The sequence below is a fragment of the Poecilia mexicana genome, unplaced genomic scaffold (genome assembly GCF_051168715.1).
Source record: "Poecilia mexicana isolate PSO_F unplaced genomic scaffold, ASM5116871v1 scaffold_15, whole genome shotgun sequence".
Taxonomy (NCBI): Eukaryota; Metazoa; Chordata; class Actinopteri; order Cyprinodontiformes; family Poeciliidae; genus Poecilia; species Poecilia mexicana.
In genome coordinates this window covers 22765362-22779013 of record NW_028263384.1, presented here as the reverse complement: position 1 = coordinate 22779013, position 13652 = coordinate 22765362, and the positions used below count along the sequence as shown (strand labels likewise).

General features: G+C 40.3%; 1 protein-coding gene across 1 annotated transcript; it reads right to left on the bottom strand.

Annotated features, from left to right (window-relative positions):
- Window positions 1–132: 132 nt before the first annotated feature.
- mocos (molybdenum cofactor sulfurase) lies at window positions 133–13339 on the bottom strand. The gene is made up of 15 exons (XM_015008496.2): window positions 12920–13339; window positions 12753–12842; window positions 11412–11478; window positions 10690–11334; window positions 10178–10254; window positions 9878–10077; window positions 9647–9763; window positions 7409–7789; window positions 7168–7330; window positions 6963–7050; window positions 6529–6653; window positions 1868–1964; window positions 1596–1737; window positions 1413–1517; window positions 133–1311 (listed from the first exon to the last, which is right to left on the bottom strand). Exons 1-15 carry the CDS (start codon window positions 13029–13031, stop codon window positions 1207–1209), a joined length of 2514 nt encoding a protein of 837 aa, XP_014863982.2. The 5' UTR covers window positions 13032–13339; the 3' UTR covers window positions 133–1206.
- Between the last annotated feature and the right edge of the window lie 313 nt (window positions 13340–13652).

Genomic DNA, 13652 nt, shown 5'->3' with positions numbered 1-13652 from the left:
TTATTGACCTAAAGCAAGCTCATGTATCTTGCTGAAAAATTATTTGAGTTATTTTTGACTTATTTCTAGTGTGCTAATGTAGCGTAATTGAATCTGCGTTGTGTCTTGTGGGAATAACAGCCAGACAACAGCTGATCTTGAAGGCACCTTTAATATTCCTGCATTAAATAGCAGAAAAAGAAAAGTAAAAAACAGGCTCTTTCTCCGCACGGTGCTTCACAGCGTCTTCTCCCACACGGGATTCAAACAGAAAGAGCGCGACGGAGATCGTGGGAAACCTTTCATGAAGTATAGTGGAGCCCCGTTAATTGTTCTTCTTAAACCCCAAACTGACACTCAAAACAACAATATATGAACTCAATATGTTTAACAGTAGAGATAACAATTTACATTTTCCTTTATAACACACCAAATTTAAATAAAAATAATAATTTTGAAACAGGAAGTTACCCGCTGTTTACAATGGATCTGCCGTCTTTTCAAAATAAAAGCTGGTACTATTCAGATGAGTTCCTACTGGAATAGCGTTGCACTTGGCAATCTAGTGTAATAACATCACACTGCTACACTAAGATATTTGCTCTAGAAACCAGACCAAAAAATGTGGTAATATTTGTGGTTCTGCAGTGCAATTTTAATGACACTAAACTGATTTATTTAATCCACCAGAGCTTCGTGATGATACTCGACAGAGCTGACCGGGACAACAAACACAGTCAGAAAATCACAGCAGAAAATCTGCAGGATAAGATAATTTTATCCTCCAGAGAGGATAAAAGGCCACAGCTGTATGTACACTGCAAAAAAAAAAAAAAAATTAATGTACCGAAATATTTTTGGTCTAGTTTCTAGTAAATACTTCAGTACACTTGAAATAAGACAAAACTAGCTTAGATATAGGAGCTTGATTTAAGTCAGTAATTCTTGATGAGTATAGATATAGGGTGCTAGTTCCACTGGTAGATTATTTCACTAATAAGACATTTTTTCTGTTATTAGAGAAATAATCTACACATTTTCATCAAAATTCAGAAATTACTGACATAAAACAAGCTCCTCTATCTTCCTGAAATGTTACTCATGAGTGAGTTTTGTCTTCTTTTAAGAGTATTGAGATATTTGAACTAGAAAGTCAACAGAAAATTCTTTGTAGGATTTTGTGTTTTTGCAGTGTGGAATAAACAGAGGCTGTTACAGATGATCAGTTCAGTAATTGTGTGGCTCGGCCCGGATGAGTGACCCAACAGAGAGGACGTTGGCTCTGGCAGAGCCCTCAGGATCCTGGTGACTCAGATACACACCAAAGGTCACCTACAGTTCACAAGAATAAACTTATTAGACAATATTTTCAAGCACTTGCTCAATAAAACCAACAGACAGCACGCAGGTGACTGTGACTGTTTTGAACCCACCTTCCCGGTCCGGTATGCAGACAGACTGATGAGCGGCTCTTTGGTTTTGGTTCCGGTGTCCTGGTCTACTCCAATCATCTGGCACCTCCCGCAGCGACCTGCGACCTTTTGGTTGACCACACAGAGAAGTTCATTTCACTCCTGCTTCCACCAGGTGTTCTGGAAAATGTCCCCTCTGCTCACCATGAACCGTGTGTCGCCAATAATCAAGTGTGACCAATTATCCTCCTCAAAGGGTTCTGCTCCAGCGATGACTAAATTGGCGCGGAAGCGGCTGATGACGCTCTGCGTGTGGAGGAGCTGATGGCCCTCACAGCCGTCCTGCCTGCGGAGGGGAGCGTGTGTGGAAATTACATGCCATTTTTCCCCGCGCTGCATCAAAAGAGCCACTGTGATGTAAATGTGCGGACGTCAATGCGTCCCGGAGCGAGGAATAAAGTGTTGTGTGTTCCAACCTGCTGCTCATTAGATCCTGAATGAGCGCCACGCTGGCACGGTTGATCATGAGATACTGAGCTTCGTTCACCAGGGAGAGGAGCGGGGAGTCGGCAGCTAGAGAAGAAAGATTTGTTTCATTTCAGGAAAAACATTCTCATTTACAGTTTCTGCAAACTCCTTCCACAGAGAAATCATAAAAAATGAAGTCTTATGCTGATTGGTGGATAAAAAGGTGATTTGAGTAAATTCATCAATGCTGATCAAATGTTTACTGGGAAAATATAATATGAGAGGGAATTATGAGTGAGACAGAAACATCAGTCATGAATATGTTTCCCTTCCAGCAACAAAGAGGAGCTACAGGGCTATTTTTTCACATTTTGTCACATTACAACCACAAAAGATAATGCAGGATTTAAAGGATTTTGAGATTGTTCTTATGATCAAAATCACAGACTTTGTGGTTCTACTTTAGAAATATTTGCTATACTTTACCCCTTCCAAAATCTCCATGCAGAAATAGAAATATGAGAAAATAAAATAAGCACACAGACTGGACAGATAGTCAGATAGCAGCTTTAAAGAACGTGGACTGGACAGAAACTGGACATTATTTCTGTCCAGTCCACATTCTTTAAAGCTGCTTTATGTAACAAAGTTTTCTATGTATTTGTTAAAATTAGTTTGTTATGAGACAGATCTGTGAAAAGTTTGATCTCCTCCACTTCCTCCCTGAGCTGCTGCTGCTGTTTGAAGACATTTACCACGCTGTCCATAAGCCTCCTGTACTTGCTGCTAAATGTGCCTATGGCAGAGAAACAACTTAACCATTACAGGAAAAACATTTGTCCGTCCTCACTGGTGGCCATGCTAACTAGCCTTAGCATTCACAGCAGGCTCTGCTAGCTGCAGAGCCAACGCACGCAAAGGGGTGATTGACAGCGATAAGGCCCGCCTCCTGTCTCTGATTGGTTGTTTCTGGTTAGACAAAGGAGCTACATTTTTTTCAGATTATTTGTCTCAATCCTCCTGACAAAAAAAGGCACCGTCCGCAACTTTACAGAACTTTGATTTTCGTTACTCGCCACATCGATCACAGATGACATTAAGTAAAACTGAAGCAGCAGGACTAGCAGTGAGAAATACTGCCACCTGCAGGTGGGAGTCTGCATCACTTAAACCAAATGTTTTTGACTATTAGGTTTATTTGCAATAAATCAACAGAAACATTTTCGAGAATTGCAGAAAATCCATAAAAAGTCCTGTTTGTAAATCGAGAGCTAATAAACTGAAATCTGAGAGTTTTTTCTTTAGGAGCTTATAGAACCACAGCATCATACTGTGGGGATCATTTTCTCCAGCAGAGACAGGAAGCTGGTCAGAGCTGATGGGATGATGGATGGAGATAAAGATGAAGGGAAACCAGCTGGAGAAAACTGGAGATGGAGGCAGAGTTTTACCTTCCAGCCACACAACAAAATCCAAACATGCAGCCATTCAGATAAAAGCATTTTAGAATGGCCCAGTCAAAGCCCAGATATTGACCTACTTGAGAATTTGTGGCAAGATTAACACAATTTATGACACTCTCTGCCCAGTCTTTTAGTAAAGAAGAACCTGCAGCACAAGGTGGGTTTGTAACTGTGATGTACTCGGCACAGGAAGGCTGGCTGCAAATGCCTGCCACACTTTTCAGATTTTGTATTTTGTAAAACATTTAAAAAATCATGTTTCCACTTCCCATTGAGATGAATAACTATAAATACATAAAAGTTTGTAAATATGAGGTGAGTAAATGAGAAAACGATCTGAGGATAAAAACACTTTTTCAAGAAACCATGAAAGGAGAATTCGGGTTCTATATATGTGTTTCAAATTAATAAATCTCTTTAATATGCAGCCATCTTTCTTAATGTGGAACGTCCCAAACAGCGGCCCAGTGCCGACATAAATGCTGAGGATTTTTCTCCTGGGGGATGAACGTCTCAACTTGTGAAAACAGGAAAGTTTGGTGAGTTAAAGCCGAGCGGATCGCCCAGATGACGCCATCCCAACTATCTCAGGCTGAGTCTGAAGACAAAACACTGAAAAGAAAGCCTGGATTACAAATGACGAAAGACACGGGTCTGCTCCAGTAATGGAGGATCAGCGAAAAGGATGTATCTATTGCATTGTGGGTAAATGAAGGGTGGAAGAAATATTCGATTTCTTTAAGCTTAAGCTGGAAAAAGACTTGCGGCAGAAGCAACGATTTCAGAATAAACGCTCTCTACTCTCGATAAGCTCCTGAAGAAAAACTCTCAGGGTTCAGTTCATTAGCTCTCGATGGGAAAAAAGCCATCTTACATTTATTTTTTAAAAGTTTTTCACACAATTAGGGTGTGAAAAGTTTAAAACAGATGCAAAAAATGTAAGAAGTTATAAAAATTCTACAATTTTCCCTCAAATGTTCAAACTTCAGGTTTTGCAAACCATAATAAATAATTTCTGTACAATTCAGCTGAAAAATAAACAAATAATTTAATTGATGATTATTTCAATAATCGATGCATGACGATTAGCAACTAAACAAACAAATATTATGTGGCAAACAGCAACAAGATGTAAATAATCATTGGTGTTTAGCTTCAACTATCACAGCGATAGTATGTTTAAAAAAATCGTCTGATACCGATATTAAAGCCGATATATCGTCCAAACCTAGAAATGATTTCTCATGGTGAATTTCCAAAGTCTTACAAATCTGTAATTTTATCAGGAGTTTATATTCTACACAGCCAAGATATCTATTATTCACCTGGTGATTATTTTATTTTGTTGACATGTAAATTGAGTATTTTTTGTCTTTGTGAATTTGACTCTAAGTCTGAGGCAAAACAGAGTCAATCAAGCTGAAACGCGCTGCAGAGAGGCGGTTCACGCAGGTCAGGAGCTTCCTGTGGAGAACTGCAGCTTTTACATCGATTTTTTCTCTCCTTTCTAACCTTGAAGACGTTTTACATAAAACAAGGATTTAATCCATCAAATGAAAGTTCCTAACCCAAAAGGATAACATGACCTCTTTAATTCTCAGCATGCATCCTTTTGTTTGACTAATTTCTTTCAGAGTTATTGCCTCTTAATAACAATCAGAGAAGGCGAGAGCCCTTGAAAACCTTTTACTTTAGTGGAACCTTGACGATAATCGTAACGCTCCACAGGGGAGGGGATATCAGCTGAAAACTGGAGAGAAATTAAAATGTGGCGTTTCCAGACAAAAGGATGATAATCAATAGAACGGGCATAATCTATGAGCATTTGAAGAAGAGGGATCAACAGAAGTTTTGTTTATTTGTGGAAGAGCGGTGGGTTTAATAGTCACAGAGGAACACAGATAAAGTTATGAGGCAATAAAAAAAACACCTTTTATATTCATGGTTGGTGGTGTTATTCAGTCCATCAACACAAAATCTGAAATTATAAAGCTGGAACAGCGAAGGACTCAAAGAAAAACTACTGATCTCTAAAGAAACATTTAAATCTACAGAAAACACCAGGTTCTTTTGTAATTGAAAACATGGAGGTATTGATTTTATCATCTGGGTTTGTTTGATTGCACCTCCAAGCTACTGAGCAATTTATACTATAAATCTCACAAATATCCCAGTAAAGCTTTACTTTGAGTTATTAAGAGCTGCAACAATACAGGAATGCAAACCAGTGTGCTACAGTGAGACCCTGGCAGGGAATAAATGTATTATTATTATTATTATTATTATTATTATTATTATTATTACTATTATTATTATCATAATTAAATGTGTGTATTATTTAAACTTATCCTGGGTTTTGTAATATCAAGTGTTTTCATTTTATAATTTTTGGTTGATTCTGTGAAGTGTCTGGGTTTTTAAAAAAAATGCAATACAAATAAAAATATATTGTTCTTCTTATTGTTGTTATAAGGACTCAGCCCTAAAAAATGAAGGAAAACTTACAGATGAAGTTGACAGCGTATTTTTTGTGACAAATTATTAAATTACTGAGCTGTGTTATATCTAGTTTGACTCAAATGAATAAAATAGCATTAAATAATACAAACGAAGTGCTAGGACACTTAAAAAGAATGCAAATATTACTTTTATAGTCGTTACACAAATAATAGGTTAATACCTTCCTGTTGTTTGCTGCTGCCACTGTTGGAGAAAAATAAAATCTCAAACTTGTTAACTTTAAATTTATCAGCTGATTTTAAAATAACATGGTTTTAAATACCAGTCTGCCTTTCAAATTCAGTATATATATTTTTCAAGTTTGCTGCTTTTCTAATGTGAAAATCAACAATAATAACACTGGTATGATGTAAGCTAATTTAAAATGATGCTAATGATAGCAGGTATGTTGCACACATAGAGTAGATTATAAATGGTTGACATGTAGGTGTAGGAGAGGGGGGTGGGGGGGTATCATGATGAAAAACCCAAAAAGCCTTGGACCGGCCCTGTTCCCATGTATTCATAGTTTCATACATGACTGATGGCTTATCTGGTCTGCCTGAGCTGCTCTATCTGAGTGTGTGCTGGTAGTTTGTCCTGTGTGTCTCCATGTTGTCCTGTGATGGACCTGGACATCGACACCAGGCCCCCTCAACCCGGATAAGCAGGTATAGACACTGGATGGATAGTTTTGCTGTAGCTACCGTCGACTGGCTTCTTCTTCATTTCTCGTGTGTAATCAGGACGTTGTCTTATCAGGCGGCACGGCTGTCCCAGGAAGTCTGAAAGCCATGATGCAGCCTCGTCTCCGCAGTCCATCGTCTCCACCCTGGGAGACAAGAAGATTATTTTCAGGAGGCCCAGGAGGCATTTCTTCAGAGCTTCATGCTTCCTGCTATTTGCTGCGACATCTAATCCAAGAATCAGTGAGTAAATAGCGTTTCTTCTTCTTCTTTTTTTTATGGTGACATGTCATGTGGGGATATGTCAAAGGAGATTAATATCTCCTTCCTATTGTTTGTTTGGCTATTAAAAGTTGAGGACAACAAGACTTTTCTAAGAAGCAGAGAGAAGGAGGCCCAGACAAGAAAAAAAAAGGCAGCACTGACAGAAGAGGAAAATGTCGATGTGTTTTCACCTGTCCCCGCAAACTTTACTGTGACACACACGAGAGTCTGCATGCAGCCGAACGTCGTCTTCCAGGGGGACCGACACGCTCTCCATCCCTGCAGGGCAAAGAGGGAGAAGAGGGAAAATCCTCTTACAGGAAAATTCGCCTGATTGAGACTTTCCTTGTTAGGCAGTGAATTTATTTTCAGTGAGACGTGCAGAGACTCTCTGACCCGACGCCTGCAGGAACAATTTGTTTGCGGCGAGGTGGACTTGTGGGCGAATGAGGCATAAACGCGTCTCCCTCTTCTGACTCAGACACACACCGTTGTGGTTCACCACCATCCAGCCTCTGTCGTACAGCAAACCCAGCGGCCCCACCGGCCAGTCCTGCACCTGCACGAAGAGCAGCACAGGGTCCAATCACACCCAGAGAACCACACAAAGACAAGAAGCTGAGTTATGCGCTCCAACCTCGTATGCGCTGCAGGATTTGATGGGGTAAATATAGATGTTGGTCAGCGTGTAAGCCTCCCCGGGGCGCTTTGAGCCTCCATGTCCAAATCTTTTCCGAGACGCTTCTGCGGATTTCTTCTCAGCTCCTTTGTGGATTTGTCCATTAGAAATTTCAACTGAAGGGTGTTCATTGGATTCCTCTGATGGCGACCCGGCTGTTTTCAGCTTCTGCAGCCTGACTTGGTCTACCGTGACGGGTTTCTCCACGAAGCACTCGGCAACAAACTTCAGGAACTTTTGACAGTCTTCGAAGGTGGACATGTAGCCGAAGGACACGCGGACGGATCCGGTCGGCTGGCCGTCCACCAAGTCCATGTTGTCCCCGCAGACATGACCTGCCTTGTAGAGTAAAATAAAAAAAAACATGCTTCATTTCACCTTCACTGTCTTTCATTTTCATGCAGCAAAAGAATTTCTATCCTTCAAACTTTTTCACATTTTGTTACGTTGAAACCAAAAACTTAAATGTTTTTATTGGGGTTTTGTGATGAAGCAACACGAAGTGGTGCATAATCACAAACTTCTTCTCAAGAAATACAACCAGACTGCAACAAACAATCAGCTCTGCAGACCCCACACATGCTGGACACAGACTGCTTACATTACCTTTATATTGTCTCAGATCAGCGGTGTCACACTCATCTACGTAACTTATTTTGGGTCAAGATCAGGATGAAGATCAGGAATCTTCTCAAGGTTTGGTTGTGGGAGAATTTATTGATAAAACCCGTTAAAAAACTTTTAAATTATTAATAAAAGGCCTCCTTGATTTCGATGAGTACTTCTTAAAGTTAAATAATATTGAACATCTTTTCACATTAATCAGTCCTTTAAGAATTTTGGTTGTTTTTGTGGCTTTTTGCAATCAAAATAACAGATTTTGTGGAGCTAATTTAGAAATAAATGAAGAAATTTTGTGATATTTGCACTTTTGTATGGCTGTCAATGTGGCTTTTTTTTGTTATTCGCTGTTTGATCACAAACTATAACTTGACACCCACTAAGACTGAGGCAGGAGTAGTTGAAGTACGAAATACTGCCACCTGCAGGTGGGAGTTAGTCATTAAAACTAATGTTTTTGAACATTTTTTGCGGAATAAACTCAAAATTAAAGTAACACAAAAAAGTGCGGCGATCTGCTGATTTTGTGTGAATATCTGCGACGGAAGGATGATTGATGTAATTTGGCAGTATACAGATAAAAACTGCTTTGATTTGATTGATTAAATAACATTTGACTGCATGACTGTTGTGTATCTGCCTAGAGTCTAGAGGGCCGCATAAGAAGCTGAGGCGGGCCGGATTTGGCCCCCAGGCCTTGAGTTTGACACATGATGACATTAAATCTGCTTTTTATTCATTAAGCCTCATTTATTTGGGTATTTCTGAATGAAATTGAGCACAACCCACTGGAGCTCAGGTTGGACATTTAACAGCTTGGAAATGTTTAACTGGTGTGGAATTTTACCCCAGAAAAGACAAACATGGAGGCAAATAGTAACTATTTGATGGAAGGTTGAGGTTAAAGAGTGCTAAACTTTTTGAATACGTTTATTTTTTCAGCTTCACAGTATTTTTTTTTCAGGTTGAAGTAGTTCACAGCCTGACTGTGATATTTTAGGGTTTTAACCAGATTATTTTCTGAGGCAAAAATAAAAACAAGTCCAATCTGAGTGGATTGTTAACAGATTTTGTTCTCCGGGCACATCTCTCAGGATTCAATTATGAAATACCTTAAAGCATCACAAACTATGTGCGACACTGAGAGGATTTTATTTCTGCTCGGAAGATTAATACTTGTGAAATTTCTCAACCTCTCTCTCCTCAAAAGAGAGAGAAAACAGGAAGTCGGAGTCGTTTTTATAGCTTTCCATGGATTTTGTAGAGACTTTATATCAGGTGTCGATCAATATTTTGCAGATTTAAAGTCTCCGGGTGGCACAGTGTTGGACCCCCAGAGCGGAAACAAACACAGGAAATAACCAGTTAATCCAAGAGGAAAAACATTATGGCTCTACCTTAAAACAAGCCTATTTCCAGGTGTTAGAAAAAGAGTTATTGGATTTGGATTGGGGGTGAAATGCATCGTTTTCTTCTAGTTCACAATTCTGTGCTACTTTGTCTTATTATTTGAGCATTTCCAGTGAAATGCTCAAATATAAAAAAGCTGAAGGTGAAAACGTTTGCTCCTCCTACCTGCAGGTTTCTCTTCATCTGCTGGCTGGAGATGCCGAGGAAGGCCTGGCAGGCCCCGGTGTTGCAGAAGCAACCAGTTCTCACATGAATGTTGTACAGACTGGCCATTCTGTCCACCTAGCAGCAAAGAGACAGAGAGGACTGCTGTAGCATTTCCCAGAGCTTCCTATGCATAAACATGCATTAATTAAGCAATTAAAATATGAAATGAATCCCTTCAATCACATGTACCTGTGAGTACCCAATTATCTGTCCACTTGAATCCAGGAGGTTAAAGTTCAGGATTGCTCCCTGAGTGATTGGACTCTCAAACTGGCCCTCGGTGTATATCTGCGCCACCGGTCTACCGTTGCCATGGCAAAGACTTGAGAGCAGCATATAAGTGTAGCGTGCCAAGCCAAAAGTGTGCTGCTGGATGTTGTGCATGCTCCCTGCAGGCGAAAACAGATAAAGACGAAAACAGTTTCAGGTTCCCATCAGGAATAAACTGGATGCTTTATGATTCTGATATTAAAAAATAACAAGTCTAACCTGTTATCCTGTAAAGAGATTCAAACGCATGGTTTAAAGCGATGATGTCCAAGAAGGAGACAGTGCCGTCTTCAAATCTTTATCAGAGAAATGAAACATGTTACAGTTAGGCCTGACATTTGTTACCGGATGATAAACTGTCACAGAAATTATTGCAATAAATGATTATATTGTTGTTTTGAGAACATTTTCAAGTAATATAATGGTAAAGGGATAGAAATGCAAGAACACATTCTGAAAAACTCCAAAGAATATTTAACTCTGAAACTGGAAGACATTTTAAATATTCCACATTAATACAAAGTTGTCCTACAAAAAGACTGAAGACTTTTTTAATCCAGTTTTGGGAGAAAGGGAAAAGAGAAAATCAATGAATCATGCAAACAGAAATTATTGAGCTTGTTTTAATTTATTATGTGATTAAGTGATTTATTGTATATTGTGACAGGCCCGGTTACAGCTCAGGATAAAAACGAAGGATCCAGAGGATTTTACTGGCTACAGCACTTCACCTGTCAGAAATGTTTTCCACCTGCACATAATAATCCTCTCCAGAAAGGTAAGCTGCTGCTGTGCCTCCTCCAAAATAAGACTTTTTTAGTATGCCTGCTGCGTCGTTACGGACAAGAAGAGCCCCCAGACCCGAAGGGAAGCCGAATATCTTGTAGAAGGAAATGGGAATGAAATCAGCGGGGCAGTCCTGAAGGCTTAGAGGGGAACAGCCGACATGCGAAGCTGCATCGAGCAGCACGAACCAGCGGCCTGGCAGGTCGCACGCCGGGTAGAGGCGTCTCGCCTGGATGCCTCTCACATGGCTGAGAGGATACTTCCTCCCTGAGAAGTTGCTCTGCGCCGGGTAGCAGAAAAGGTGCGGCGTTTGGCAGGAAGCATCTTCTCCCTGAACTCTGTCCTTTGCCCTGGTTCTCAGCTCCTGCGGGGCAACGGGAAGGGCAACGACCCCCAGGGCTGCAGTCCGTCCTCTCATGCCAACAACAGACGTGTGGCTGTCGGTGAGATAGCAGAAGAAACTGCCAGCCTCCCTCTTAGCACCGGAGCTCCAGGGAAAGCTCTCAGCCACCAACTTCAGAGCAGCTGTGCAGCCAGAAGTGAAGATCACTGAGTATTCTTTGGAGGTGGTGTTGAAATGCTGCAACACTCTGCAAGAAGACAGTCAGTTTTTAGTCATTTGGACTGGAGTATGCCAGAGCTGCTGAGTTACACGGCGAGGCGCTACCTGTCTCTGACCCGCTCCACGGTGTCGTGTGTCAAGCTGCTGCTGGGACTGTGGCTGTGGGGGTTTCCTGGAGAGTAAAAGGCCAAAAGCTTTTCAAGAATTATGCTGCTATAAAACCCAGGCTGAAGGAACGTATTAATATTTATTTTTATATTTATTTCATTTCATTTCATACTAGTGGCTTATTTTATGATACTTATTTTGTAGAAGTATTTCATGTACTTCAGGTTTAACTTCACTAAAGCTGCAGTATGCAACTTTTTTGTTAAAACTGTCACCACATTGTGACAGTATAATATGAGACAGATAATCTTTGAAAAATCAATTTCCTCCACCTCTTCCCTGAGCTGCTGCAGCTGTCTGAAGAAATGCACCGCCAAAAACAACCAATCAGAGAAGGAGGAGGATCTTAGCACTGTCAATCATCCTTGTGAACGTGCTGCTAAATGTGCTACTGGTGGAGAAACAATCTATTATTACAGGCAAACTGTTCACTAGCCTTAGCTAACAGCTTTAGCATTCACAACAAGCTGTACTTGTGGCAGAGAACAAGGGAGCAGTGCATACATAGACATGATTGACTGCACTAAGACCCGCCTCCTGGCTTTGATTGGTTGATTTTATTTAGCACTGGGATAAGGAAGCACAGCTTGATGTTTTCGCAGATTATCTGTGTCACACCATACTCTCACAACATAGTGACAGTTTCAACAAATGTGTAAAAAAATATTTTTTTAAAAATTACATGCTGTAGCATTAACTGAGAGGGTTGAGTTTTCTCTGTGAAGTGGGTTAAAGTGTCACAAAATAAATATTGTTATGAAATAAACAAATAAATGAAAAAAAATAATAAAATATAGGACATAAAGGAATTCTGAAATGAATAGAGTAAATGTGATTGATGGGAAAAGTTCCCAACTAAACATATTTTTGTTTTTATTTCATGAGTGTTTATTAGTTATTTGTAAATAGTATTTATTTGTTTATTTGTTTATTTATTGTTGAATGAAACAGCTCTTCATAAATGAAGGGACAATGAAAAAAAGCTTGAAAAAAGTCAGATTTCAGACTTTAATGTGAGAACTCTGGAAAAAAAATCTAAATTTTAAGAATTCTGGGATTAAAAACTGAATTCTGACTTTTTTGGTCCTAATTATCTTCCGTAGAATTCTTACACCGTACAAATAGTTCGGTTCTGTTAAAACGGACATGGAGAATGATAGACCTGGAGGTCCTCTGGGCCATTCCCCATCCTGATGGTGGCACTATTAACTAATGATATGTATTCTGGTACCGAATGAAACAAAAAACACAAAAATGACACTTTCTGACTTTTCTCACCGTACAGATTCGTGGAAATGTCCCGGAAGTAGTCTCTGAGCAGAGACTCCGGGTACAGAGTGGCTGCAGCATGATCCAGATATGTAACTCCTGTTTGTTACAGAGGAAACAGGCCTGTTATATTTGGATCCAGCTGTCCTCCGATCAGCGCGGCGAACCGTCTCTACCTTTGGACCTTCGGAACTCCTGCTCCACCACGTCCCGGAAGTTCCCTCCGTAGCCGTATTGATCGCAGCATTGCTGGAAAGATTCAAAAGAACAGAGATCGTGGAAATCCATCGTGGGGTCCGGCAGCTGGACGCACTTCAGCACACTGCTACTGCCATTATCAGCTCCAAAGTCCAGAGATAAACACCGACTAACGGGTTAAAGTCGCTCTTTGTGTTTCTGTTACCGTCCGGAACCAGAGCCTGCGGGCTGGTAGGACGGACAGTGGACGGTCACATGCGGACATGTGGGGAATCTCAGACATGAGAGGGAGTTACTCCGGTTCTGACTTCATTCAGTCCGGAGCCATCTTCAGATACTCCGGTTTAATAACTGATTTACAGTTGGAGTCAGAGGCGGTTCTAGATGGGGGCGACCCACCCCCCATCCCATGCAGGGCACACTGCAGCCTCAAGTAGAAATAAAAAGCACCAACACAATGACTGGAGTAAGGGAAAAAAATTCAAAAGGGATGTCAGCAAAAAAGTTTTGGGATTTTCAAGAATATTATCAAATAAAAATGGATCCAAAATAATTAACCTTATTGCAAACTAACACATTCACTCAGGATTAAGCCAGGAAACTTTCTTCATGCAGAACCTTTCATAGGTCACAAACCACAAAGTGCTTTACAATAAAACAAGCATTAAAAACAGAAGACATCCCTAAATCACACTTTTCCATGTTTGAAAC